The sequence below is a fragment of the Colius striatus genome, chromosome 1 (assembly GCF_028858725.1).
Source record: "Colius striatus isolate bColStr4 chromosome 1, bColStr4.1.hap1, whole genome shotgun sequence".
Classification (NCBI taxonomy): Eukaryota; Metazoa; Chordata; class Aves; order Coliiformes; family Coliidae; genus Colius; species Colius striatus.
The window spans coordinates 127519252-127546633 of NC_084759.1; the positions used below are offsets into that span (position 1 = coordinate 127519252).

Genomic DNA, 27382 nt, shown 5'->3' on the forward strand with positions numbered 1-27382 from the left:
GCTTTCATTATTGCTTCATGGCCTAAGGTCAAACTCAGTGGTTTTCAGTATTGGTGGTCCAAAGGACTGAAGTTAATTCTCTCAGTGTACTTACAGTTCCAGCTTGTATATATGTCTCTCATTAACATGACTTAGATTTACAGTTGAATGGAGTCATCTGTAAGCTTGTGATAATAACATGTTAGAATAAAAATGCCTATTGTTGGCATGTTTAGTTAATCTGTGCCCTGCCCTCTGACTTTATTACTGTCCATGTCTCTTGGTTTTTGAAAGGGAGTGTATTCATACCACTTTTCAGAGTTTTTGAAAGAAAATTCCCCTAGTAAGATCATGATCTTGACTGTGACCGGGTCCTGAACAGTCCTAGTCCTGTTATGGATTTGTTTCAGTGATGATGAAAATAGATGAGAGCAATTTTAATTCTTCCCACTGCTCAAACATGCTGAATGTTTTGGCTCATTCAGTTAAAAAAAAATTAAAATCTACTATATATCAGTTGGAAGACTGTCTGACTCACAAGTTTTGTATCTGTTCAAAATGCCGGCTTGATCGTGTTCCTGGCAGTAGGATGCTGCTGATACTGGGACTGCAGTAATCCTCACACTTGCTGTGACTAGAAGAAAGATAACACATGCTGATGAGGCTGGCATTGTTGGGTAATCGCAAACTGCGGTGTGATTTTGTCCTGTGATAGACAGACATATGTCACCTGTTTACCATATTCATGCCCTGCTTCTGCCATGGACATTCCACTGTGCAGCCTTTAAGATTAGGAAGCCTGTCCACCCTGATCAGAATGTGACATGGAAAAATGTTTAGTCCTCAGTGTCAGTACTTTGAAGAGCTATGGATAGATGGAAAAGGACTGTGATGGTGAGTAGGCTGCAGATTCAAGTGCTTGCCATCAGAGACAGGTTTGTAACAGCAGCACTGTTTTAAACACATACCATGGGACAACTCTAACCCAGAATGCAACTGTTCAAGGAAAGCAACCTTCCAATTACTTGACTGATGTTTCCCTATGTGGGCTTGTCACCACGGGGAAGAAGAGTTAAGGATGTTGTTTTTGAAAACAGACAGACTTTTTAAAAGATGGCTGGTTTTCATGGTGACAGCTGTATTATTAAACAAAATTGACTGGGCCTTGATCTCTGTCTCTGAGAATAAATGGCTCGACTCAGCTCATGTCACGTAACTGACATCTTTCCCCTGCAAAACACAGTGCATGAGGGCTGTTGGAAACGCTCACTGGCCTGTGCTAACCCCAAAATATGCTTCAGCATTGTCTGAGAGGATGTTAGTTGCCATTAGAGCTTGCTAATATTTAAACATTACAGATGATTGCGGGATAATGTCTGAGCCCATATTCTGTCCCTGTTTAATTTACTGGTATAAACATAGTCAATGTTGTTTAATCTTTGTGAGCCACATTCTGTCCCATACTCCCTAATAGAAATATCCTACACTTAATAACTGTACTGAGATAGCTGTAGGACTATCTTTGTAGACAATCTCTTTGATTCATGAGATGCAGTATCAATTTTTTTTTTGAACACCTTCTTAATCTGATGACCTTGAGACATACAATGTGTCTGTCAGCTGTGCCGTGCTGTCGCAAACAAATTTTCACATTTGTACCAAGCCCATCTCACGTGGCCTTCAATCTCATTTTGCTGGAGTTGGTCCATTTTTGTTTAGCTTAGGTAACAAAGGAAACCTTTTGAATCTTCTTTGTCTCCACCAAGAAAGCAGAAAGAATGATATAGTAGTTCACTTAGTAGGGTTAATCTCAGCACTTCTGCAACTAATGAGCCAGCTAATTGTTCTTTTGAATCCAAAACTCGAGATTGGAAAGAAGATAAAAAGACCATATTTTGAAAACTCTTGCTTCAGCCTTTCCACTTAAAGGCAGTAGGCACAGGTAATAATGGGCATAATTTTACTCCTCTGTTTTTTTGGAAGCATAGCTTTTCTTGCCTTAAGAGTAATGAGTAATTAATTTTAAAAATCATCAGACAGCAATAAATTCCAGATTTTTGCTGATACAGGAGATGTAGAAATTATTTTATAAAAGTTTCTACCACAACCACCCTGCAGAAGGGAGTGAGGCTTGTACAAATTTGACCATCTTTAAGGTATTTTCCCCAAAATTTATCATAGGTACTTTATTTTTCCCAAGATCAAGATACGGCCTTATCTCTCCAGTTTTTTCAAGCCTCCTTTGATTGTGAATTAGGAAAGTGTTATTGCTTTGGGCTGTTGAAGGTATTTACATTTTTTTTTCAAAGGTTCTGAAACATTCTGCTGGGTGATTTGTATTTTTTCCCAGACTGTTTTTCATGGCGTCTATTAGTTACGTCTGTATTTTAGCAAGTGAGAGACCTCTTGTGGACAGAGACACAAAAGCAATGTTAGTACATGGCTCACTCTTCCAGATCTTGTAACTTAATATTGATATAAATAATAAAGAGCTGTTATAAATTAACTAATTAAGACAGCTTATTGATTAAAGCAATTTCAGATGCTTTCTAATCACACCAAAAAGAAATCTTCAGACATCTGACATGTAACTATTTATTTCTTTATTCCTTCCATCTTTATTCCTCTCTGTGAAAAGGGAAGATATAAGAGCAGTCAAGTGATCATAGGACTTCAAGTAGGACACAGCTTTCTACCCGAACACAAAGATCAAGGCATGGCTTTGAAGCTGCCTGGACTTTTGCTAGTAACAGGGGAGAGGCAAAGGAAAACAAATATTTGAGATTAATATCAGAATCACTTACAGGCTGTGAAAGCGTGTAATAACAACTCGATTGTTAGATTGTACCATCTATGAAGGCAGTAGTGCTTCTAGGAAATGGGTGAATGGTCATCACAACATACCTCTGGGCAACTGGCAACCTTTGGGCAATGGCTGCGAGCACATCATTAACTGAGCTAAGATGGAGTCTAGACTGCACTCTGGATCAAAGTCTTTCAGAATGGGCTAGCAATCCTGAAAAAAAAATAGTATGAAAAAGGAGATGTTGATATTAATCTTACCAGGATAGTGATAATTATAATGGTATGCTGCTTTATGGACTACCAGTGTTTCATGAACATGAGTTAAACTAGCCTTATCACTGCTGTATTGTTACCATTCCACAGTGGGAGAACTGAAAGAAAAGTTTACTTTCCAAATTCATAGGTGAGATGTATGTGGGGCTATAGAGTCCTAGGTGTGCTCTGAGCACAAGGCCATTCATCAGCTTCTTCCCTTTTTTTCTTTAGTTGAACAGGGAATGTTAGCCCTTAGGACTGCCAGTGCAGAATCTTCTAGGGTTAGTATTAAAAGCCAGTTACCATAAACATAAGTTAGGAAAGCATTCCACACTTTCTAACTCCAAATCATTTTGGCTGTGGTATAGCAACATGATTTCACATTGTGATAATAATTTAAGATGCATAATGTATGATTAGAATAAATAGGAGTTGGAACAAATTATTCAATGCATACAATTATGTAAACGAAGATACAGTATCTTACAGCCATTGCAGGACTTAGCAGGCTCTGTACTTGAAGAGTCACATTATCTGGAGACAGGGGTCTTTCAAGTGGTGGCTCAACCTGGGAGAAATAAAGAATGAGGTTATACGACACTTGAGGAAAGGTGAGATTAATGATCGCTATTTACAAAAACATTTACGGAAACTCTTAACTCCCAATTTAAGCATTGTGTAACAAGAAAAAGAAATAGATTGAGTTGATTCATATGTCTAACAGTAGAAGCCAGTGAAGATATGCAGAAGTATATCATGTCAAAATTTGGCCATCAGCTCTATTCAATAACTATTCAATGTTATTGAAAATATATAAGCTTAAGTCAAACAATGAATTTTAAGCTCAGTCATCATTTCTGTCTTCTAATTTATCGTTGTGAAAATTGGAAATCTGACCAAATTACAGACAGATGTTGAAAACTTTGAGAAGGATGCCTCAGGAAAATGTTAGGTGTGTTAGGCAGAATAAATATTCAGAAATCTTGCAGTTCTGGGAAGAGATCAAGTATTTCTTTCTAAAGTCATGCAGAAGAGACAGAAAAGATGAAAATATCCCAGACATAATAGTGATGGGATCAGAGTATCTGCCATTGGATAAAAGTATTTATAGAGCCAGGTAAAAAACGTGAGTGGTGAGGAACCAACCCACCAATCAGTAGTTAATAAGGAAAAACATGTATTTTAACATTACAGAGGGTATGAAAACAACTCCCCAGTACTGGCCAGGAGGGAAGTGTTCCTACCATACAGCTTTCTGCAACAGAAAAAGGATTCAGTTCTGTATTTAAAGACAAAGTACATAATAGCATGCTTACATACTTCAGAAATGCTGTAAGAAAAAAAAAAAAGATTGAAGGAACCAGGAAAGTGCTTTTATTATTTTACTTTCATACTGCTCTAGGTCTTAAAAGAACCTTTCACTGCAGTACAGTGAAATGTATATAACACCTTATAAGGGAAGGCTTAGAATGTAAGCAGGGTTATACGTCTCAGACTAACCAAAGAAACATAGTAGTTGCATTCTTTTCAATAGGTGCAGTGCTTAAAGCATCCAGTTAGAAAAAATTATTTCAGTGTTATTTTATATTCGATCTGATCTGTTTAATGGTGCAAGCTATTTGCTTCAAGTAAGAAAAGTATCTGGAAGAATAATAAATAATAAAAGCTTAAGTACTCTAGGTGACAGAAGCAATTGACAGACATCAGTTCCAGAGAACCAAACATCTTTGCAGCTTTCTGACATCAAGGAAGAACACAGCAGTGTCCCTTCAATTTAAAGTAAAAGAAAACCAGAGGATTAATTTGTCCTGTGTTCACTTCTGTGGAATATTCCTGGGCTGTAGTTCAGCAGGTTTGGAAGAGGCAGATCATATTTCATTGCTGGAAGCCATGTCAGGACTGATGGTTTTAAATAATGTTTGATTGTGTAGAATGCTTTTCAGAGCAGAGCAGAATGGCTTCTCTTTATGACCTGTTAACCCTAACCTTGGATGAATCATGTTTGTTCACTTGTTTGTTTGTTAGTTCAGAGAGGGGCATTTTTTGCTGGGAAGTTTAGTAGACAATTTAATTATAAACTGGGTCACCCACTTAACTGATCTTGTCCCATTTTAATTGTACTAGCCACAAAAGGGAAGCAGTGGTGTTAAGACTTCACACTGTTCACTGGTCTTTATAACGAGGCTATGCAGGCAGAGAGCAATGAAATTCCATATACACAGATGGACAGTTCTGGTCCTCCACATCATCTTGCACAGGCATTCACATATACACAGTATTTGTGAGAACTGAGTCCAGGTTCTGTGCTTGGCTCTATGTAGACCAGATACAGGGCTCACTGAAGTCAATTACAGATTAAAATTTCTGAGCCTAAATATATCAGTTCTTAAAGAGTTTGCAGAAAATTTTCCATCGGTTTGTCGAAGTCTTGGCAAACTATTGACACTGCTGACGAAATTTGCATTGATTTGTTCAGGACTAGGATTTTTTTTTTTTTTTTTTTTTAACAGACATGTTGCTACTGTTGTTTGCTGGGAAAGGCTGCCCAAGTTCAAGGACAGAGTTGTGAACCCAACCCGAAGACAGGCTATCAGTGTGGAATTGTCTTCAGAGCTTGCTGTATGAAGGGTCAAGAAGACATTGATATGTCCATCAGCGATGATGCTCCTAAAAGGGAGCAAGGTATTTTATGTTGCAAACTGTAGTGAAATACAAAATAATATGGCATAGAAAGAGTGCTTGTACTTTAAATTATCTTTGTTAGAATTCCTCTAACTGGAGATATGCTTTGAGTAATTTATTGATGCATGTTTTGGAGCTCATTCTTTGGCTAGCGATAGCTGAAATGTATCACAGGAGCCTAAAAGAGCTGGAAAGTGGTCATTCAGTTCCTGGTGTCAGAACTTAACTATGAAACAGATTATTTTGGCCACTAATAATCTTATCTTGAAACTGTGTATAAACTCTTAATTTTTATTAGCATTTTGCCTAGTGATAAATTCTTAATCAAAAGAAATCAACTGATTCTTTTAATTGGATTTAAAAGCCAGATAGCCTTTGCCATCTTGGCAGAATTCAAATGTTGTATTTTGTGTGAGAGGCAAATGTCCACAAACTAGCAGTGTTTGCCTGGACTGTCTGAGACATCTGAACATTTCTGGGAAGCATGGTATCTGCATTTCCTTTGACATCAAATGAGACGGGCATCTAGGTGGCAGCACCACTCGAAACCCTCCTCCATAACTAGTGCACAGAGATTGAATGTGAACATTCTGACTCTTGCAGACCTGGGTTTGGGGGTGTTTTTTTGCCTTTTTGATTTAGCAGACAGACCTGAAAATGCAGAAAAGTCATACTGTTTAGCATTGCCTGATTTGTGAGAAGATGAGCACTGAAACATGTAGTCTGGCTTGCAGATCACCAGTAACATATTTTGAGAGACATCATCCTAATCAATCACTTACTCAAACCCAAAGCCCATGACAAAAGCTTGAATTGCTCTACTTGGGCCAGTGTGTTATCAGACTTTTTTCAGGTCTTTCAAACCTGGCTTATGTCAGCATACACCCTTATTGAGTAACATTTAGAAATGCCCTGCCAGTTTCATTGTGTACTGTTGTCTCAGCAGGGCAGTTCCCCTTTAGCACTGGCTGAAGTGACTGGCCTGGTAGATACCTTGTAGTTAGAACACTCTGCTAATAATAAAAAATTTCAGACTTGATGCACCTGCATGACACGAGAAATATGTCAACACCTGAAAGTTCATAATTGTGAGCACAATGTACAGTATTTCCCACTTCCTCTTGTGGCCAAGTGGCACATATGATAATCATTATGCACACAGCTAGTATGGTTATTATGACACACATACTAACCATTATGCATTGCAAAGATGGATCTATGTCAACAAGCAGGGCAGGACCCTGTTCTCATCATTAATTGCAGATTTCATGTTCTCATCATTAAATGAAGAAACAAGCAAGTGGTTGAATGTAAGTCCAATATCCCCATCGAAAATAAAAACTGCCTGTAGAAAGGCAGAGCAAGCAACATGAATACACATCTTTGTTAGTCATGAAGGGGAGATTAGTCTCTGTTTTGTAAGGCCTCTTCTTGGACTAGCACCTTATGTTGTATTGTGCAATAGGAAGACATTCTGCTGCAGAGAGTAAGGCAAGCTGACTCCCTCTGTGGAACTTTCTTAGTCATGTAAATGGTAATTTACTCTGGTACTGTATCCCCAGAGACCTCTACAAAATCAGACCAGACTTGGGCAAATTGATTTCATTAGCTTCCTTGTAACCAAAATGTACTCCTATGGCTTGAGGACTTAAGTGTACCAAACCAGCTTTGTGCCACTGCACAAAAAAATTGTTTTTCACCTGATGTATTTTTTGTAAGTGACTGCTGGTCGGTTAGGCTTATGGGCAATCACTGAAATGAGACTAAGCTTCCTATTCAATACTCAGAGTATTATCAAGTGAGATGTAAAAACACACCTCACTACCAACATATTAGTTATTTGCCCCACATTTGAAGTATCGGGATTGGAGGAAGTCCATTAGCTAGTCCTTTGGGCAAGCAATTTGTTGAGGCAGTGGATATATTCATCCCTTTGTGTGGAGAGAAAGAACTCTCAGGACATGCTACATGCAGGTAGCAGAAGTACCGCTGATCAAAAATCCTGTGTTAAGGTATATGATATACATTTGAAAGAATGCCATAAATAGGTGCCCAAAAGTTGGGTGTGGAGTGCTTTTTGGAATGAAGTCTAAATAAATAACTGATGTTAATCTGATTTCATTAAAACAGTGAGTACCCCAAGCTACTATAAAGTCAGTGGAAGACAAGCATGCCTCGACAACATGTCTTATGAAAATGAAGTTAAGCTCTGGTTAAGAACCTGCATTTGAAAATCTCAGCCCTTATGTAATCTATGATCACAGCGTGACTTTCATATTGAATCAGTCAGGCGGAAAATGCCCCATGGCCATGTACATTTGAATGTCAAATTCAAGTATGAAATTGCTGTAAAATATGTAAATATTGCTCTTTAATTTTGTCCTGGTTTATCCAAAACCCTGGTCTGAGTCCCAAGCGGGCAACTTTTTGCTGTGAGAAGAAAAGTGCTTTCTCCTGTAATGCCTCTCTCTCCTCTTTTCAGTTGAAATTTCAAAGGAGGAACTAGACCAAGAAGATCCTTATCTGCATGATGGCTGCAGAGGTAAGTCAGGTGACTAGTCCTGTTAGCCTGCTCTTTCGTGATTGCCTCCAATAAAAGTGAAGCAAACTTAGATCTAGAGATTAGCCAAAGCCTTTTGCCTAGGCTAGTTAGGGGCAAAAATTAAAGAATGAAGATCCTTTCTAAGAAATAATAGGCCATTATGTGATGCCTCAATACTTATTAAGTACAAGAGAGGCATTGTCTTCTATAGTGGAGTTTGTCTTACCCAACTGGAGCATAGACTATACATTTCACTTATGTTTTTTTTACTTCCAGTGGGTAAAACCTCAAAGGTGTTACTCATTGAACTCGTGGAGTAATCTGGGTTTTTTAGAACGTGTTAATCCTGTATTAAGTACATGCATTATTTTATTCTCCTCTTGGGATGATCACGGGGGTTGAGTATGAAATGAAACTTGTTTCCTTTTGAGAAGCATCATCTGGAAAAAATGAAGAATAGTGGCTATTGTCCTCATTAGTCAGGTTGTTCTGCCTTCTGGGAAGAAAGTGTTGTTGGGATATTGTTCTGCTAAGTATGCTGATTTATTGCTTGTCATGTGTGATTTATGTGTCTATAAACTTAAAACAGCAGTGATTTATTATTTTCTACAAGCATTTCAGAACTAAGTAACGTATTTAAGACAAAATCAATTTAATAGACTTATATTCCCATTGAGAAATGATTTATTGTGCTGCATATTTTATAGCTATTACGCTCTGGAGAGGATGGAAATGTCTACTAGGTCATTAGCTAGTCAAAGCCAACATGGCTTTCCTCCTTGTCTCCAGCTGCTAACTGCAAGAGATGACAGAGAAAAATGTGTAATATATTTTCCATGTATCATTTTTTTATGTAATCAGTTGTTGCATTTCATAGAATCATAGAATCATAGAATCATAGTATGGTAGGGGTTGGAAGCTATTTGTCAGCTAATCAGCTGTTTGCAAAAGATGGATTGGTATGACTAATTACAAATTAGAGTTTCTGTCTACAGTAAATTTTCTGATAAACTTGGCATGCCAAAATTACTTGCGATTTTCCGAACTTCACCGGGAGAAACTTAAATTTCCTAGGCAGTGGAACTTCCAGTAGGTTGTTTTAGAGCACCTTCGTGGTATGTGAGACAATGAATACTGTTCTTCCAACACCTCCATGATAGGTTTTACTACAGGTGACAGGAGCTCACAGTGTTAGCAAAGGTTCAGAAAGTGGTAGATGTCTATATCAATCATAAGACTGGTTCCTTCTGATGTCATTGCCTTTACCAGTGCTGTGTACAGACCTCATTTTCTGTGGTGTATGAATGACCCTGTCCTCATTAGAAATGGTTGCCCCTTAAGAAAGTATTTTAATTCACTCAAAAGTTTAAACTGTGATAGCTGCATTTGCCCACATTGATTGTGCTTGTCTCAAACTTTTTGTTTAATGCTATCCAGCCACTCTGAAAAATGGAAGACCGGTTCTTTGTGTAGTGAGAATATCAATACTCTTACAATAAATGGTTGGAAGTATATAACCTTTTCTCTACTTTGAGAATATTAAATGTTTTTCATAAAAATAAAGCCTAATGCAGTTGATAGTGAAAATGTTTTGTTGACTTATAGTGATGCATCTTGTCTTCTTAACTTCTTAGCCAAAACCTAAGGAGCTCTCTGAGCTCATGAATATTTTCCCTTCAGTTTTTAACAACGATGGTACCATCAACTATGAGTGACTCCTTAATTTACGTGCTTCTTGTATTCATTTTTAGAGCTAAAATAATCCAGTGATTACAACCACTTCTGTGACTTTTTAGCCCTGTTCTTCTTTTGTATATATGTATATTATTTACCTGCTTTTCTACATAAATCAGCAACCATCCTGTAAAATAACAGTTTCAGTTCCTGGGAAGAGCCTCTTAATTATGTGAGACTTCTTAAAATATCCAATTAGGTGGTGGTCCCTGTTCCCAGCAGTGCAGAGACACAGGATCCAGTTATGTCTGCTCCTGTTTTGTTGGGTATCAGCTTCAACCAGATGGTGTCACCTGTGAAGGTAAAAAAAAACCAAAACATTGCCATCCTTGTTTCAGAAGCACAAGAATAGCTATAAGGAGATCCAGATAGAAGAGATCAGAATATGCTTATGCCAGCCAGGGAAAGAGGTGAGAGCATAAAAAGTTGATTTAAAAAGAGTATTGGAATGAGACTTTTTGGAAGATGGAGTTTAAAAAAGAATCAGTAGAAGAGATGGAGGATTTGGGATGAAGAAGAGACAGAAGATCTTGAATTTATTGTTATGAATAAAGCCAAAATAAAATAACTGATCTCTTTTATAATTGTAGATAAGGGGATAAAATAGAGTAGGGTGCTTCAGATTGTTAAGGACAGATCTGATAGAAAGGATGAAAGTTTTGGACATGATGAGTGTCATGTGAATAGTCAAGGGGGAAGAATTGTTAAGTCTCTCCCAGAAGAACTAAAGGCACATGAATTGAAATGGGCACAGGTAAAGGTTATTGCACTTCAAATCAGACATATGGAATGTAGACATTTGCTTCTGAGCTAGTCAGCGTAGGCTCCTTTTGTTGCTGACTGAGAGAAACAAGTAAGTCCAGGGCACAGTTCGTTTTGCCTGTTCTGCGTACAAATTCCAGGATGAAAAGTTTTACTCAACAGGAATGCCTTTTTCTGTCATTGTCTGAAAAGGGACTCTAGGTAAGTAGCTCAGGTATGAACTTCAGAATATAAAATAGATATTGGTGGTTGGTCAGAATAAGCTAGTGTGAAATATAAAAAGGAAGAATATTTGATACATGTGGATGCCCAATTTTTTATGCTTTAAAGAGAAAATGGAAAAAAAAACAAAAGAAATACTGTCAGTAGCTATAAAGTAGAAAGTTTCAACCTGTGGCTTGAGGAGTCCCTAAGCCATATGTTGATGAGAGGCAAAGCAAGGAAAGGCTTTCTGAAAGTTTACCTCAATCATAATCATCTGCTACTGGACTCAGTCGAACGATATTGTCCCTTTGCTCTCTCTCAGTACAACGTCCTCTGCTTTCCTAAGTACAGTGAATCAGCAGTTTTAAGTCCTGTTACTAGCAGTATCAAAATGTATTTACTAGCTTATGCTCTGACAACAGGGAAGACTGTCCACTTTGTGGGTATGTGAGTGTGAGGTCAAATACACACCATCTTTATATCCTAGTGCTCAAAGTGATGACTAGCCCACAGCTGCCTTTGACCTTACCTCTTCCCAGTGATTTCATATTTCTTATTTAATCTCTTTTTTTTTTTGATATAATATTTTGCATATTGTAGATATCAATGAGTGTATCACTGGGACACACAGCTGTGGGATTGGACAAACCTGTGTCAATACATTAGGATCCTTTCGCTGTCAGCGGGACACGAGCTGTGGAACTGGTTATGAGCTAACGGATGACAGTCGTTGCAAAGGTACATCCTGTGCAGAGGAACTGAAATCTTTGAAACTTTAACCAAAAAAAAAAAGCACATTACCACGTCATGCCCTTTTACTTTTGGTGAATACATGTGCAAGCTGTAGTTACACATGGACACACAGACAGGGCTATCTCTTCTGCGAAAGTGGTTTTCCATCTGTCCCCCTGCAGATACCAGATCAGGCTGTCTGTGGACTACAACGAAGACCTACAGGAGAGATTACATTTCTTTTACAGTGACAGTTTGTGTTGCATGAAAGGAGCTGGTCTGGGGACTGAAACAATTTATTTTGAAGGCCCAGCACTTAGATGATACACATTTTTCTGGTGTTTACTTCTTGCTAGCTCTAGTCTGGTCCTGTGAGTTGGTTACTTATTGGTGAGTGGAGTGTGTAAATCTTGCTTCTGGAACTTATATGATGGTTTAGTTTTGCCTTGAAAGAAGTTTGTACACTTTGGAGTGTGCAACAATGTCTGGCAGGTGGAGTGACCCAATAATTCCATTTGAAGCACTCTGCTAGGTGCATGTTTTTTTTAAAAAGTAAGCCTTTATCCTCAGGGGGTTCACATTTGTTACAAAGGGATTGATTTCTTAATCACAGCAATTTTAAGGATTTAAAAATGAAAAAGAGTTAAAAGCACTGTGCATTACTATCTAGGTTTCAATAGAAGGGTAATAGTCTTTTTTTCAACTAAAAAATGATTGATTTAAAGTTGCATCTAGCTCAGGGTGTGCTGTCACATGCATCCCTAACTTCACCTGACATGCCACCTTTGCAGAGATATAAATTAGCAGCAAGCTCCCATTTGATGTGGAACTGGTTTCCACCATGAAAAAGTCTGATATCTAAGAGTTTAGAATTGTTTATAAACAGACTAATTTCACTCCACTGACTAAATTAACTCAGCCAAAATTCTGGGTGAGATTTTATTGTAGGAACTGATCAGTAATGATTGAATATATAGATTGCATAAAAAGACTGATGAACAAACTCCAACACAAAACCTGCAGAACATACAGACAATGTTTTTCAAAGTATCATGGTCTAACTTTGGTCCCTTTGAAGTAGTTTCTGCATCAGATGTAGCCAAGAAATAGCTTACCAGGAAGTATTAACAGCCTTTCTCTGGTATTAAAAAAAGGAGCACAGACAGTAAATGATGCATGCCATTGATGTTAGAAATTTATTATCTGGATAAGATATTGTTATAATGTTAATTATTATTGTTGTTATAGTAATAGTAATTAAAATAGAAAATGAGTACTCTTCAGGTATGATTTTTAAATGCCAAGTGAAATGAATTGTGCCATGTGTAGAACTCTGCTGAATCTGATTCAGTATTAACGTATCCTAAACTTAAAATAGACTCTGCAATCATTATGTAAGTCTCACAAAGCTCTAAGATTAACTACATGTACTGTGGTGTCAACTCCATAAGTGGGAAATGCTGAGGCATTCTGTTGCTACAAAGTTTCTATATTTTAATAAATTTAGGAAATTGCATCCTAGATAGGTAGCAAACATTAAATTTTGTTTGCTTTTATGTGTACAGGTTTATGTTCATGAATTAAGCCTCATTAGCCCTTTATCTGAACCATAATTTATTCAAAATATTTATTATATAGTCTGAATGGGAATGGAACATTAAAGTGAGCAGAAATCATATTTTTGTGCATTTTAAACCACAACAATGTAAGGCTATTGTAAGCCTTAGTATGACTGAGAATCAAGGCAAATTAATTTACTTATGGAAGACATGAACAATATCTGCATTGGATCTAAGTTTAAAATTGAAATTGCACTTGGGCATGTAGTTAAATCTTACTGACTTTAAAGCTGAGCCCCTGTATAAGCACACTGCTGAATCAAGGCTGAACACAATGCTTCAGGTACTCTGTAATAATTTGGAATCATTTAGTTGTGAGATCTAAACTTGTAAAGCATAATCAACATGGACACACCCTATATACATTATTTTAATAAAGAAATAATTTTAAAACCTTTCACTTATTCCACTTGTTTTACTGAGATTCTATTTGAAGTAGTAGGTCATATTGATCCTAAGTCACTGCACTGAGGATTAATCTGCCTAATGTTTTTGACCGTGTCTTACATTTTAAGTGTGATGAGAAAGCTTCTGTCAAACTCTTGCTAATATTTTTTTCTCTTTTTTTTGTGATGTACCAGATATTGACGAATGTGAGACTGGTACTCATAACTGCCCCCCCGATTTTATCTGTCAGAATACTCCAGGATCTTTCCGTTGCCGACCCAAGCTACAGTGCATGAATGGGTTTATACAAGATGCGCTAGGCAACTGTATTGGTAAGGCATATTCTTATCTCTGTGAATACCTGAGTGTTGTCTGTGAGATAAGTTGCAATTTCAGTGAGTAGGTTCTGAGCTTCTTCAGTCTTTCTTCATGCATGTATACATTGCTCTGCTATGGATCTCTGCTGCTTCTTCAAAGACAAGGCTTGGTCCAGCAGGTAAGATTTATAGACAAGAACCCTCTAGTTAAATAAAAGACTTAAATACTAGATCTCTATTTTAATTACCTAAGGCACTTTAGCTGCGTTTTAACTTTTTCCCTAAGTCTTTGGGTGTTTCATCTGAAACAAAATTTGAAAAAAAAATGTGATATGTTTTATCTCCCTCTATCCAAAATGTTTTAGCTAAAGCTTAGTATAAAACGCTGTAATTCATTGCATCCTCTGTAACACACTTTGTGGGTATTAGTATGCATAGTTTTACAGGTATGTAAGTCTTTCCAGACCTGTCTCCCGCTAGTTATAGCCTATCGAGAGTCTTACTATGTATGAGAATGATGAGCCAATTATAACACACTATGGAGAGGAGTTTTATTTTAAAGACTAGATACAATCTGTCAGACTAATGCCTTGTTTCCAGGACTCTTACAAAACAGAATTATAACCTTCATATAAACACGTTAGAATTACTGGTTTCCAGCAGACTCTTAATGAAGTTGGCTAGTGTGACCTACAAATCTATCAGTTATTCCCTTGAGTATTATTTTCAAGTCTCAACTTAGGTTTGAATTCCCCCATTGGCGTAGTGTGTCTTTGACTCGTAGAACTGGCTGAGCGGCAGCAACTGCCAAGTGAAGCTCGTTGTCAGCCCCTTGTTCTCCTGACCATATCATACCCTGTAGTGCCGAAATCTGATACTGGAAACACTGAGACTGAAAACAAAATTGCAGCCTTTAAAATGGAGGGGGCCAGTGCCTGTGCACAACAAAGTTTTTGAAGATGTGTCTGCCATAGCTAGCAAGAGCTAGCCTGCCTTCACTAGTGTTACTAAGGCCACACCATTTTGCAGCAGCAATAGTTAAGTCCCCTAAAATGCATTTGCTTGGAATATCTACCAAAACAATTTCACAGGCTGATTTTACACACTGTGAATCAAATGCTGCCCTATGTGGTATTGAGAGGAAAAAGTATTAAAACTTTCCTCTGTTACCAGTATGTTTCTAAGTTGAAAATTTTGCATTCTAATGAGCTGGGATAGGCCTGACTGAAATATTTCACATTATACTGTGCTCCCTTCCCCGTCTTCAGGCAGACAACATTTTGTAAACTGAATGCTATACTTAATACCATACCATACCAACTGGAAAGCAGAAACTCTTCAACAGTTAACAGTAGCCCTGTGTAAAATGATGATCATATCCTAGTGAAACAGTTGGGAAAATTTTAGGCAGAGAAGTACTTGAGTGAAACTGGACTTTGCTAAAGGTTATGGGATGCAAGCCCATACATTCACAAGCAGGGCTGCTCCTACAAACTGTCAGGTCTTAGTTACATTAACATTTCCAGGTAGCAGAGGCTGCTTCAGTACCTTCTGTAGCCACTGGTTCCTGACTCTGAAACTCCTTTCCTCCAAACTAATAGCACAGGCTAACCCTGCATAACAGTCAGTTCCTTACCTTCTTGGCTAGATAGACCACACCTAATCATACTCTAAGACAGCTTAGTCTCATCTCATTAAATTTTCTGAGATTTTACTTTATACTGTATTCTTACTAGGCAAAGGTTATCTTTGTCTCAAAGTGATATAGTGTCCAGTTTGTAAAAGAGAGAGGTTAGATGTGCAGTAGAGGACTGCACAGTCTTGTGAATACATAAATAAGCCAATTGCATTGTTTACATGGACAACTTACCATGAGACAATGTAATGCTTTCATGGTGAGTACCTGTGAGCAGTAGTTTATCTCTGTAAAAATGTAGTCAGCTACTACCTGTGTGAGGACATGCTGCCAAGTAGCTCATTCACTCTGAGCCACAACCTACAGACTGCAGCACAACTGGTTGAGCTGGTGAACTGAATTGTCAATCATCTTCTGTGTGTATAGGAGAGACTTTCAAAGGCTTTTAAATAAATACAAGTTCTATACCAAATTTTCACTGCTTTTCAGTGGTATCTGGGCCTCTCATTTCTCTCCTGATCTTCATCCTTGGAAGCATTACTTTAGTGAAGTTAAATGGCATGACAAATTGTATTCTCCCATGAGCAGAACTTTCCAAACTCTGAAGGATTATATAAGAATGTAAACCCCTGAAGGGATTAAATAAGGAAAGCTTCTTACTTTAGACATCTTCAGGCAACTGATAGGTACACTGACTTGTGTTTTCATAGATATCAACGAGTGCCTGAGCACCAACATGCCATGCCCAGCTGGACAGATATGTATTAACACTGATGGCTCGTATACCTGCCAGCGAATCTCACCCAGCTGTGGCCGAGGTTATCATCTCAATGAAGATGGAACAAGATGCGTAGGTAAGTAACAGTTTAGAAGAACAGTTTGGAGGAAATAAATCATATCTATTATTTATGTTTACCAGTTTCTTGCACTTTGCACAAGTTTTTCTCATCTCCACAGTCACTTCTTGATCCTGTTCTTTCCCTCATGGCAGTCCTGAGTGAAGAGTGACAAGGATCCACATTGTCCTTCATATAACCCTATACTCTGGGAAGCAGAGAAACAATAATCAGCCCCCAAAAATGGCATTATCTGTGATTATATCCATGTATTGTAACAATGCTGTGTGGTCTCAAATCTCCTCAATACAGAGGTATGACACAAGGCCCATTCAATGTCACACACAAGCCATTCAATCAATATTGAAAGGTATATATGCCTTTGGCTGGCTTTTAACAAAGGTGTCTTTCTCAGAGAGATGTTTTTACATGTGTTTTCAACTTTTGTAAATGACTTATCAAAGCACTGTTAACTGTGGGTCTCTGGCGTCTTACACTAGCTGAAGATCTGGTCCATGAACATTGAATGTGCAAATAAAACAGTTTTGCACTGGATTTCCTCCAAAATTGTTGGATTTCCTGATTTCTTTTCCCTCTCAGGTCCATCAACATTAACAGGTCACCTGAGAGAGAACCTACTTCAGTAAGAGTAGTTTGGATGTGTGACTTATCTTCTTGTAGAAGCTGAGAGCTAGATGAAAATCTTACTTTCTGTTCAAAACACTTTTTTAGCTACTACTACTATAGAAATAGCTAGCTACTACTATATTAACATGTTGCTCTTCTCTCGACTCGCATGCTCAGAAGTATATTTTCAGTCACACCTCTCCATTTTTCAGATGTGGATGAGTGCTCATCCTCTAATCAGCCTTGTGGAGAAGGACATGTTTGTATAAATGCCCCAGGCAATTACCGCTGTGAGTGCAAATCTGGCTATACTTTTGATGTCATCAGTAGAACTTGTATTGGTAAGTTGCACCTATCAGCTTAAATACATACAGCCATGGCTTTTTTAAAAAACAATCCCATGTGAAGAATGTTACTGCTCTCTGCATAAACTCTTTCATCTGAATGTAAAATTGACTACCATATTGTTTGTATAAATCTAATACCGTATTAAAGAGCTGCTGGCACTTCAAAGGAAGCTGTACTAGTATTGTCGACATGTTATCATTTATCCCCTTAAAATGTAAGATTATGAGAATGTGTGTAATTGTTTTCTGTGCTATTTTTCTGTGCACCTACAGCAGAATATTCCTTTAGGAAGATCAAAGCAACTTTCTTCTTTATAGATGTAATTCAATTATGCACTGTGGTGCTTCTAAATGAGTGTTTGAGCAGATCCTTCCCTCTCTAGCATGAAATGTTGATTTGTAAAACAAAAATCAAATTTTTATGACCACATTCCTGTCCAAAGTACTACTGCAGTGAGGCCAGCCAATACATAGACCTGTCTTACATATTTATTATTGCAGATATCAATGAATGTAGACGCTATCCAGGCCGCCTTTGTGCTCACAAGTGTGAGAATACTCCTGGTTCCTATTACTGCACCTGTACCATGGGATTCAAACTTTCGACTGATGGCAGGTCGTGTGAAGGTAAGGCTGTAATATGCTTTGGCTATATAAGATGAGATACAACTCATTGCTGTTTAGCTATTTCCATTTGATTTTAGGTTGTAAGACTGCACTTGGCTGGCAGAAGGAATCGACCCAGTGTGGACTGTTTGATTACATGAAGGCTGCTATGATTAATCAAGGCCACTGTAGGCCTCAGTTCAAATATCTTGTCCTTAGACTAGATCATGCACTGGCATATGAGTCTGCATTTACTGCATTTTGCAGGGTGTCTGCAAACTGTTTTCCAAAGTTTTGTCTTAGTTCTGCAATAGCAGATGAATAGATGAATACAGCAAGAAATTTGAGGTTGAGGTATATAATTTTGCATTTCAGATTTAAATGAATGTGAGAGCAGCCCATGTAGTCAAGAGTGTGCCAATGTGTATGGCTCCTATCAGTGTTACTGTCGCCGTGGTTTTCAGCTCAGTGACATAGATGGGATTTCATGTGAAGGTAAGCATTGTCATTTTGCAGGTAGAAGATGAGCAAGCGTTTCTTATCATAACATACATGAACAATTCCATGTACCTGTAATTGTTTATTTCTAACACTTGATTCTTTTTGGTATTTTCCTGTGAAACTATGAAACTGTAATGAAGGACTCCCACCCATGACCTAGTCTAGAAATATCTCTGATTGTGTGGTGCCAGTTTTGCTGTTTACACTGGATTGTAGCTTGGCATACTTCTTTAACTTGCCAAAAATGTGGTAGTTTTTTTTTTTTTTTCTAAGGAACTAATAGAATTTCTAGTCTTCAGCCGTTGAAGGTACCAACACATTTGTATGTTACCTATGTAATATAGACTATTACTAGATAGTGTCTCATATACCCTCTTTTTGTGACTGGCTCTGAACTAATGTGTAAGTAGCTTCTCCTCAAATATTCTGAGGATGTCAGTGTGACCTCATGGACAAGATCTTGAATTTGGACTTAGGTCTCCAAGACTTACTAGGCAATAAGACCTTCACCAGAACACCTCATCTCAATTTCCTTGTGTAAGAACAAGGATGAAATGATTCCTTTCGCTCCCTTTTATGAAGTTCTATGTCACTTGTCACTATAAAGTGCTTACTCTTCTCCATTTACTTTGTCTCTTGGTCCTCTGTATTGCTTTTAATTTTCTTCACACCTCCCCTTATTCCTATACTGATTTGATGATCTTTTTTTCCTTGCCCAACAATTAGAATCATGAAATTGCATTTGAAGCTTGCAGCAGGAGCACCATACATGTGCACTTGGTTTAATGTCATGAACACATAGCAAATTAGTGGTATTTTCTTCTTGCAGATATTGATGAATGTGCTTTACCTACTGGAGGGCACATCTGTTCCTTTCGATGCATTAATATTCCCGGGAGCTTCCAATGTACTTGTCCCTCCACTGGTTACAGGTTGGCACCCAATGCACGCAACTGCCAAGGTGAGTTCAGTAACTGCAGGGAGACCTAAGTGGATTGTGGACTTCTGAAAAGTTCTAGGCAGTTTTTACATTTAAAAAATGCCTTTCCTACAATGTTATAGTTAAAGCAGTAAAAATTAGCTTGAAACCTGAAGAAGCCATTGTTTTATAGTCAGTAAACAGAAAATTTCTCTTACAAACTACGGAATGCAGTACAGAATGTTTTTTACAAAGTTATTAAAGAATTACAAAAAAATCTGAAGGTTAAGATACCCACTGTGAAATAGGATGAGTTTAGCCATTGAAAAGAAATACTATGCTGTAAACGTTTCAGCAAATATTTAGGTCTTGTCCACTTAGTGGCACTGCTGCCTTTCCTTTTGTGTTCTTGCTTGTTTGGGTTAGTTTTTTGCTTTTTTGTTCTCCTACCTTCCCATTGCAATCCTGTAATAATGTTTAATTGCACCCCATGTTCTCTGGTACTTAATATGATAGTTTCATCATCCGACACTTGCAAATAGAGGCATATGTTTAATCCACTCACCATTTTCCATTTGGCAGATATTGATGAATGTGTTGCAGAAAGCCACAACTGCTCTTTCAATGAGACCTGCTTTAACATCCAGGGGGGCTTTCGCTGCCTCTCTTTGGAATGTCCAGAAAATTACCGCAAGTCAGGAGATACGTAAGTACTTTCTTTTTCAAGGTTGAACAGTTTTTTTGGTGATGTGATCTCCTTTCTGTTATGCCACTGCTGACTGAATACATCCCAGATTCTGGCAAACACATATTTTGTTGATAGGCCTACCCTATGTTTTGCACACACAGGTCTGGTCCCTTTCTCATGCTCCTGTTTCAGTCTAAGAAAAATATATTCCCTTAAAAAATGCTGTGTGTCAGTGGTTTGCATTGTAATGATCTCTAGAGCCATAAGCAGATGTTCTGTGTCTGGCTGCCTTTCAGGCAACCTGTTAGAAGGTTACCTTCAGTTTCATAATTATGACTTTTTTTTCCTTTCACACGTAGTCTTTCCTTACTATTATGGTCCACTGAAAGAGTTCTTTTTAGCTTCCTCTCTGAGTTCTTACTAGTGCTGTTGCAAAGCACTGCAAGAGTGTCTTATTTTTAGTACCATTTCACTTCTGTTAAAAAGGCTGGGAATGTTGGCAAGGGTGGCATGTCAGCTACTGCTCATATTTGTGTCTTTTAATGTAACTCAGGAAAAGTCTGTGTGTTCTGGTGTTGAAAATATGAGACAGATTTGGGAGGAGGGACAGCTGGCAGCTCATTTATACCCATCAGATGGTGCTAGTGAAGTGGAGAAGTTGTTGCAAAATTTCAGTCACATAGCCAGAGTTCATGACTGATGCAGATGACAACTTTTCCTCCCATCCTGTGGCTTTACGGCCACCCTGTACTTGAGCAATTCTTCCTAAGTCTGGTCCATGGTCTCCCACATGTGCCTGATACCCAGGTAAGTGTGTGCTCCACCAACTAGGGAGGAAAGCTGATAAATCACATTTGTTGTCAGCTTGCTATTGCTTTTCACAGTCAGTGTTCATATGCCCTTCATCTTTTAGGTAAAATTGTGTAGTCTGTGCCTCCTCTTTTGAATGAAGCTAATACTGGTCTTCATAAGAGGGACTTTGTGGGGATTAGTTAATTTCCATTTAAACTTTATTCTGTGAAATGCCATAAGTGGCACAGCAGATGTATTTGATCAGAGTACTCTAGGTGGAGATCATAGTATAAAACCAGATATTTATAAGATATGCTTCTATTCTGAGAACTGTCAATAGTACTTAAATTACGTTTGTTATACCAATAAACAACCAGTGTTTTTTGATGTGGGTGTTATCTTTATGTGTAATATTGTGGGTTCATTTGTATCCTAATTAAAAAAAAAGAAAAGAAAAAAGTCATTTGCAATGGGCCACTAAGCAGAGTTAGCAGATTTCTACTCTTATGGACACTCCTGACTTGCAAAGTTCAGTTTAGAAAATACACGTCATACATACACATTCCATTTCTTCTTCTTTCTTATCTATATTTTTATCCATATGTTGAAATAAATAGTTATTTGAGGTGTGAGAAATCCTTTGGGGAAGCAGTAGCATGTCTGAATAGTTTTTCTGTGTCTGAGTTGTTGGGGTCCTGTAATGGCTTACTCTGCCTGACTCTAACAGATGCATAGGGAGAGATTCTTCTGATGTGCTAGGACTATAATTAGGCTATGAGTGAGACACAAATCCTGTAACTACTCAGTGAAGTTCTAATTATTTTAATTCCTTGAGTTATTATCCTGTTGGATTTATTAGTTTTTTTTCTCTCAAAAGCTACAGACATGGGTACTAAATTTCTTGTTGAAAATGTGTTTTAATATACCAAAAAGAATATGAGTCCAATATCTTTATTGCAGAAAGTCCAAGTTAGTTCATTTGGGATATACATACTCTCATACTTAGCCAGTGTCATATACAAGTGTTATCCAAAACACCAGAATTAGGGTTTGTGTATTGGGTTACCTTGTGCCTACTGGAGAACAACTTCATAAGAAACCTCTTTTTATATCCAAAATAGTTTGTATGTTCTTAAATCATTTATTTTTGCATATACAACCCAACATAGCTGATAGCTAGCATATCTTTGTTAGCTTTTGGATGATAATGACATGAAATCAATTTTTCACCCAACCTTGTGCCAGGATTGTAAAATCTGAGTTGGCTTCTCATAACATTGTATCTATTATAGATATCATTTTCCTCTCCTTTTTATTCAAAATTCATTACAGTTTCACCAGCTTGGCACATCATAAGAAAGACAACACATTTTCTATTCCCATCAAGTTGGCACCCCATGGGATTTTTACTCTGTTCTCTAATATTTTCTTTGGAACAGCTATAATTTAATAGTCCACATTCTTTCAAATCCAAGTTTGCTCATTCTTATTTTTCCTTAAAATCCTTATGTAAAGGCAACAGCCCTCAGTGATCCAGAAGCTTTCTTACCCAATATTCCTTTAAAACAGAGATTTTTGCATAGTGGCTTTTGCCAGGTCAAGTAATCACAGCATCATCCCATGATATAGACTGAAAGCTCAGGATGCTCTATATATTCTTTGAACTTCAGGAGGAAAAAGCCTGTGTAACCTTCCACAAAGACCAACAAAGTGCCTGGCATGGTCTGATCCTTAATGGTAACGATTTTATTGAAGGTCTTTCTCTTTCGCTTAAATTCAACTTCTTTTTTTTTTTCCCCTTTTATCAGCCTATAGACTTGGTGTTTTTCCAAGGAGAATTAAGATCTACTGCTACTCACAATAGGACTTAACTTGCTATATTGCCTTGCCCAACACTTTTTGTTTCCAAATTACAAAACAATTAAATTCTCTTTATGTCACACTGAAGTCTAGTATTTGTAATGTTTCAGCCAAGAAAAATAGTAGAAAAGATAAAGGAGCAGTTATGGCTGCATGTCAGAAATGTGTACTGCATTAGGCCAGGTTGGGAAATATTTTTATATTCTAGACATGTCTGCATGTTATTAAGGTTGCCTGTCGCTTCTCATTATTAGGACCTGTTTTTAACTGCTTAGAATTTTGCCAAAACATAACCAACGGCTGAAATTTTACGTGCCAGGTGTCTGACTCAGACTTCAGTTTTGGCAAATTTCAGCCAAAGCAGTTAACTCATTTCCAAGAACAAGAGTAGGGAGGAACAGATTGTTTTGTGTGTCTGAGACATTTAGGTGATATATAATTTTTAAAAATTTGCTCTCATGTTTTGGAGCAGAAGTCTGAAATTCGTTAGGAGAATACTTTTGTGCTTTGTGTCATTCTTACCAAAAACTTCTGAAACTTCTGAAATTAAGAACTTTGTAAAAATAGAATTTAGCCTTTTTTTTTTTTCATAAACCTTGGGAAATGAGGACCTTGCTGGTCCTCTTAGTGTACCAAAAACAAGAGTCGGATCTACCTGGAATATTTCTGAGAGCTGTTTGTTTAAGTTTTGCTTCAAGTCCTTGAATGATGATAATTTCATAGCCTCCATGGCAATTTGTGTTTGACAGTCTTCCTCAGGGCAATTTAGTTTTTCCTATCAGTAGAGAAATCTTTCTTTTCTAGCAACAAATAGTTCTGATTTAACAGTCCTGAACTTCTTGCATGAGAACAAGGAATAATTTGGGATAGCTGCACAAAGATGGTGAGGGAAGGAGTATATACTCTGTGACTCGGGCTGAGAGGCAGAAACTGAAAGAAGTGCCGGCCATGAGAGTATAGAGCAAGTGAGTAGATAGTCCTGATGCCAAATGTCTGAATGAGTAGGAAAGATGGAAGGTAAGAAAAGGGATAGGAAGAAGACAGGTTGGCAAAGACAGATGAAGGAGACAAGGATAGGACATAAAGGCTCAGTGCTGTGGGCAAAATGAAAATTAGTCTGTCTTTTCTGTAGCTTGGAAAACCCTGTGAGATTTTCCAGCTCCAAACAGGAGGAACATGCAGAGTATTTGTCCATCCTGTCCACTGTACTGCTATATACTGTATTCCAGCCTGGGCCTGAAGTGGGACTCCAGATCCTTCTCTAGTTAAAGAAATATCTGTGAAAATATGAAACCGTCAGTTGGTTTCATTCCTGTTAAGCTCTGGTCTGTTTAAGACAACACCTGCTTTCCCTAGCAGAGGTCCATGATGTGGTGATTCAGCGTGGCTGATGGCTAATCTGAAGCACACCTCAAGGTGTGCTGCAAACTTCGGAAAAGCAATACACACTGGTGGTAGCATGAGTGAGTGCTTTTGTAGTGGATTGTATTCTAGGGGATCTGGAAGGTTGTTACATGTCTGGAAATTCACAGGGTTGAATTTCAGAGATATGTAGTGTATAGTTAAGCAACAATATTTGTTTAGTCAATGAGCACATTGCAGTCGTTCCCCTGCATGAAGTAAATTGCAGAGCCATAAATCCTGGTAAAAAGTTCTTTTCCCTTCACTGTGTGAGGAATTGTTGTACACCATTTAAGTCCTTTGGGCATATTGGAGTAAATTGTCTCTGTACCACGTGAAAACCAGGCTCAGAAAATTAACAGTATGGAAGGCAGAAAATGTTTTCTCCTCATTTCTCTGGTAAAAAGTGTTGTATTTATTATCTAACATGGAATCTCTCTAGTTTTGGTAGTTTTATTTTCCTTTCTGAGTATTCAGTGTTTGGTACACAAAATTTGAACTATGCATAATTCTTTGAAACCAGTATATCAGCCACATGGGTAAACCTGAGAGAATAGACCACTAAGTAAGCTACAATAATCAGGAACAAATTCAGGAATAAGTGTTTAGCAGCATTACATGCTGATTTTTCTAGCTCAGACATCAAACTGCAGGCATTTGGAGAGATGTATATAAAACAGCCGCACTGCAAAGCAGTGCTTATTTTGCTTGGGCTTTGTGTTGAGTTTCTTTGGTAGCATCTTGCTGCCTCCTCAGCACTCCCTTTCTCCTGCCACATCTCCTGTGGTCTCTCACACAGTGACATGGCATCGTGGCAGGGCATGGTAACTGTACGGCCAGCTCATCCATCCTCAGGTGCCATGGAGCTGGAGCAGCACCAGGGTACTTGGGTGCCTCACTGGCAGAAGACTTGCATTCCCCCACCTCATGATTTGCTTCTGCCCACCAAAGGGAAGCATTTAAAGAAGGTCAAGAGTACGCTGGGATTTAAATGCTCATTGCTTATTATCTTTGTGGTGCATAACCCCAGAATGAACCCCAGTTCTTGAAAGCAGTAACATTTGCCATCTCTCCTTTGTGGTTATTTAATGAAACAATTAGTGAACATTAACTAAAGCTATAGCAAAGTGTGTAGTGTGTACCACCAAAAAAATAAGATAAAAGATTATGAATTTTGAATAATTTTAGCTCCTAGCTGCAGACACATCTGTCTCCATAAACAACTTTCTGAATATGCAAAGTGTCTTTTTTTTTCAAATATTAGAAAGCTATGAGCTTTGGGTTTGTTTTCTCTTAAAGATTTCTTGCTTTTACTGTAAGACATATTTTACCCTTACAAAAGTACAAACCAGGGCATCTTTATGAGCGTGTAAGTGCTCATGAGCATGTACATGCTTCCAAAAAGATTTACATGAAGAAAACATTTGCAGCTAAGAAATTAACTGTCTTAACTTGCTGCATGATTTCAACAAAACCAAGTAATTCTCTTTAGTGGAGTTATTGATGACATTTCAGAAAAGAATGCAGAACTCACCATACCTGAAAATATTCCAAGAGTACCCACACCTAATTAGCCGCCCATCCTGTGAAGGCTTGTGCGTGCTCTTTACACACATGAATAAAACTGAGAATGCATTTAAGTCCTCAAAGAATTGCTTTGTACTTTGGTTTGCAAGTGGTATTAAAAGAAAACATAGAACACATTAACTGAAGAACTGAGGGTGCTTTTAACTACTCTTTTTGAAAATGCTTGTTTTGTGTATAATGAAAATTTCCTGGAATTCAGGTTGCTATGCATTGGCAACAAAGTAGGGCTTGCTTATAAGCCACAGTTCTGCTGATACCAATTACTCCTGATAGGAGCTCAATTTTTATGTGAAAATAACGGAAACAGGCACTCAAATTTCCTTGAAATAGTAAGAAGCAAACCATGCTTTTATGCAGGAGCATTTCTTAGTAAAGACACAAATAGTTTATGTTCCAAAACCTCATACTGTGGACTAAATATTGCTTTTGAATGGTGAGACTCTTGTACATAATGTAATTGATTCATAGTTGTGCATGAGGCAAATTTAGAGCTAAATGTACAACCTGATCATTCCCAAATTTTGCAAAGTCATCACCCAACTGGGATTGTCATGTCTACCTCTACTTGCATGCACCTGTTTGAGGAGGTATTTGGATTGAATGTGGTGATTTGTGCTTACCTTTAATCTGAAATTCATACAGACTTTCCTTATATGTAATTCTCTAAACACTTCTCAAACCCACTAGATACCATGACACGTCAGATCTTCATTTGTGTCCTGGTAAACTTAAAACATTCTATTCCAGCAGTAACTTTAATGCCCATACGTATCTGTGCCATATTTTACTGGACAAACTTTCATAGAATGGTAGGTGTTGGAAGGGACCTTTAGAGATCATCTAGTCCAACCCCCCTGCAGAAGCAGGGTCACCTAGATTAGGTCTCATAGGAACATGTCCAGGTGGGTCTTGAAGACCTCCAAGGAAGCAGCCTCCACAACCCCTCTGGGCAGCCTGTTCCACTGCTCCGTCACCCTCACTTTACTTCTGTCAGTAATGGAAAGGAAGAAGATTGCTCCTTCTGTACAGGTCATAATTTCTATTGTTAACATTCATTGTTCACTTTCAGCCTGTAGGGATGATCTCTTTGTAGTCCTTTGGATTTTTCACTGTATTACAGTGCCTAGTGGTAAGGAAAGGAACACAGTAGAGGGCAACTCTCTCAGAGTCACTCACCAAGATCATTCCTGTGACTCAATGCTACATCAGAACGGACTGATTGTGTAGAGGACATGCTTGGAGACATCAGGCTGTTGGATCTTGTTTTTAGTGCTTGCTTAGATCAGTGTTAGACTGGTTGAGGTTGGTGCTCCTGGTAGCACAGAGAAATACCGTGCCACATCAGGAGGAAGATTTGTCTTCAAAGCAAATGAGCCTTAACATACAGGCAGTGTTGAAAATAAGTTGTACATTCCTCTGTATGCTGTTAGATGATGAACATATAGAGCCAAGTATCTACAATGTCTATTTTCTCTCAGAAAGACCAACTGCTTGTACGTTTGTAGTTTTCAGAATATTTTGCTTGGTCTTAAAAATCCAGCCAGACATGCCAAGTGAGACACAG

The 27382-nt window shown here is 38.0% G+C and overlaps 1 protein-coding gene across 2 annotated transcripts in view; it reads left to right on the forward strand.

Annotated features, from left to right (window-relative positions):
* Window positions 1-27382, forward strand: part of FBLN1 (fibulin 1) — a 79830-nt gene that overhangs the window by 22578 nt on the left and 29870 nt on the right. For both annotated transcript variants that reach the window (XM_061988792.1, XM_061988791.1), the window contains exons 4-14: window positions 5550-5721; window positions 8204-8263; window positions 10197-10298; window positions 11564-11701; window positions 13896-14033; window positions 16365-16508; window positions 17330-17458; window positions 17966-18091; window positions 18446-18565; window positions 19401-19532; window positions 20073-20196. In XM_061988792.1, coding sequence (XP_061844776.1) covers window positions 5550-5721; window positions 8204-8263; window positions 10197-10298; window positions 11564-11701; window positions 13896-14033; window positions 16365-16508; window positions 17330-17458; window positions 17966-18091; window positions 18446-18565; window positions 19401-19532; window positions 20073-20196 — 1385 coding nt within the window. The remainder of the gene's footprint in view (window positions 1-5549; window positions 5722-8203; window positions 8264-10196; window positions 10299-11563; window positions 11702-13895; window positions 14034-16364; window positions 16509-17329; window positions 17459-17965; window positions 18092-18445; window positions 18566-19400; window positions 19533-20072; window positions 20197-27382) is intronic.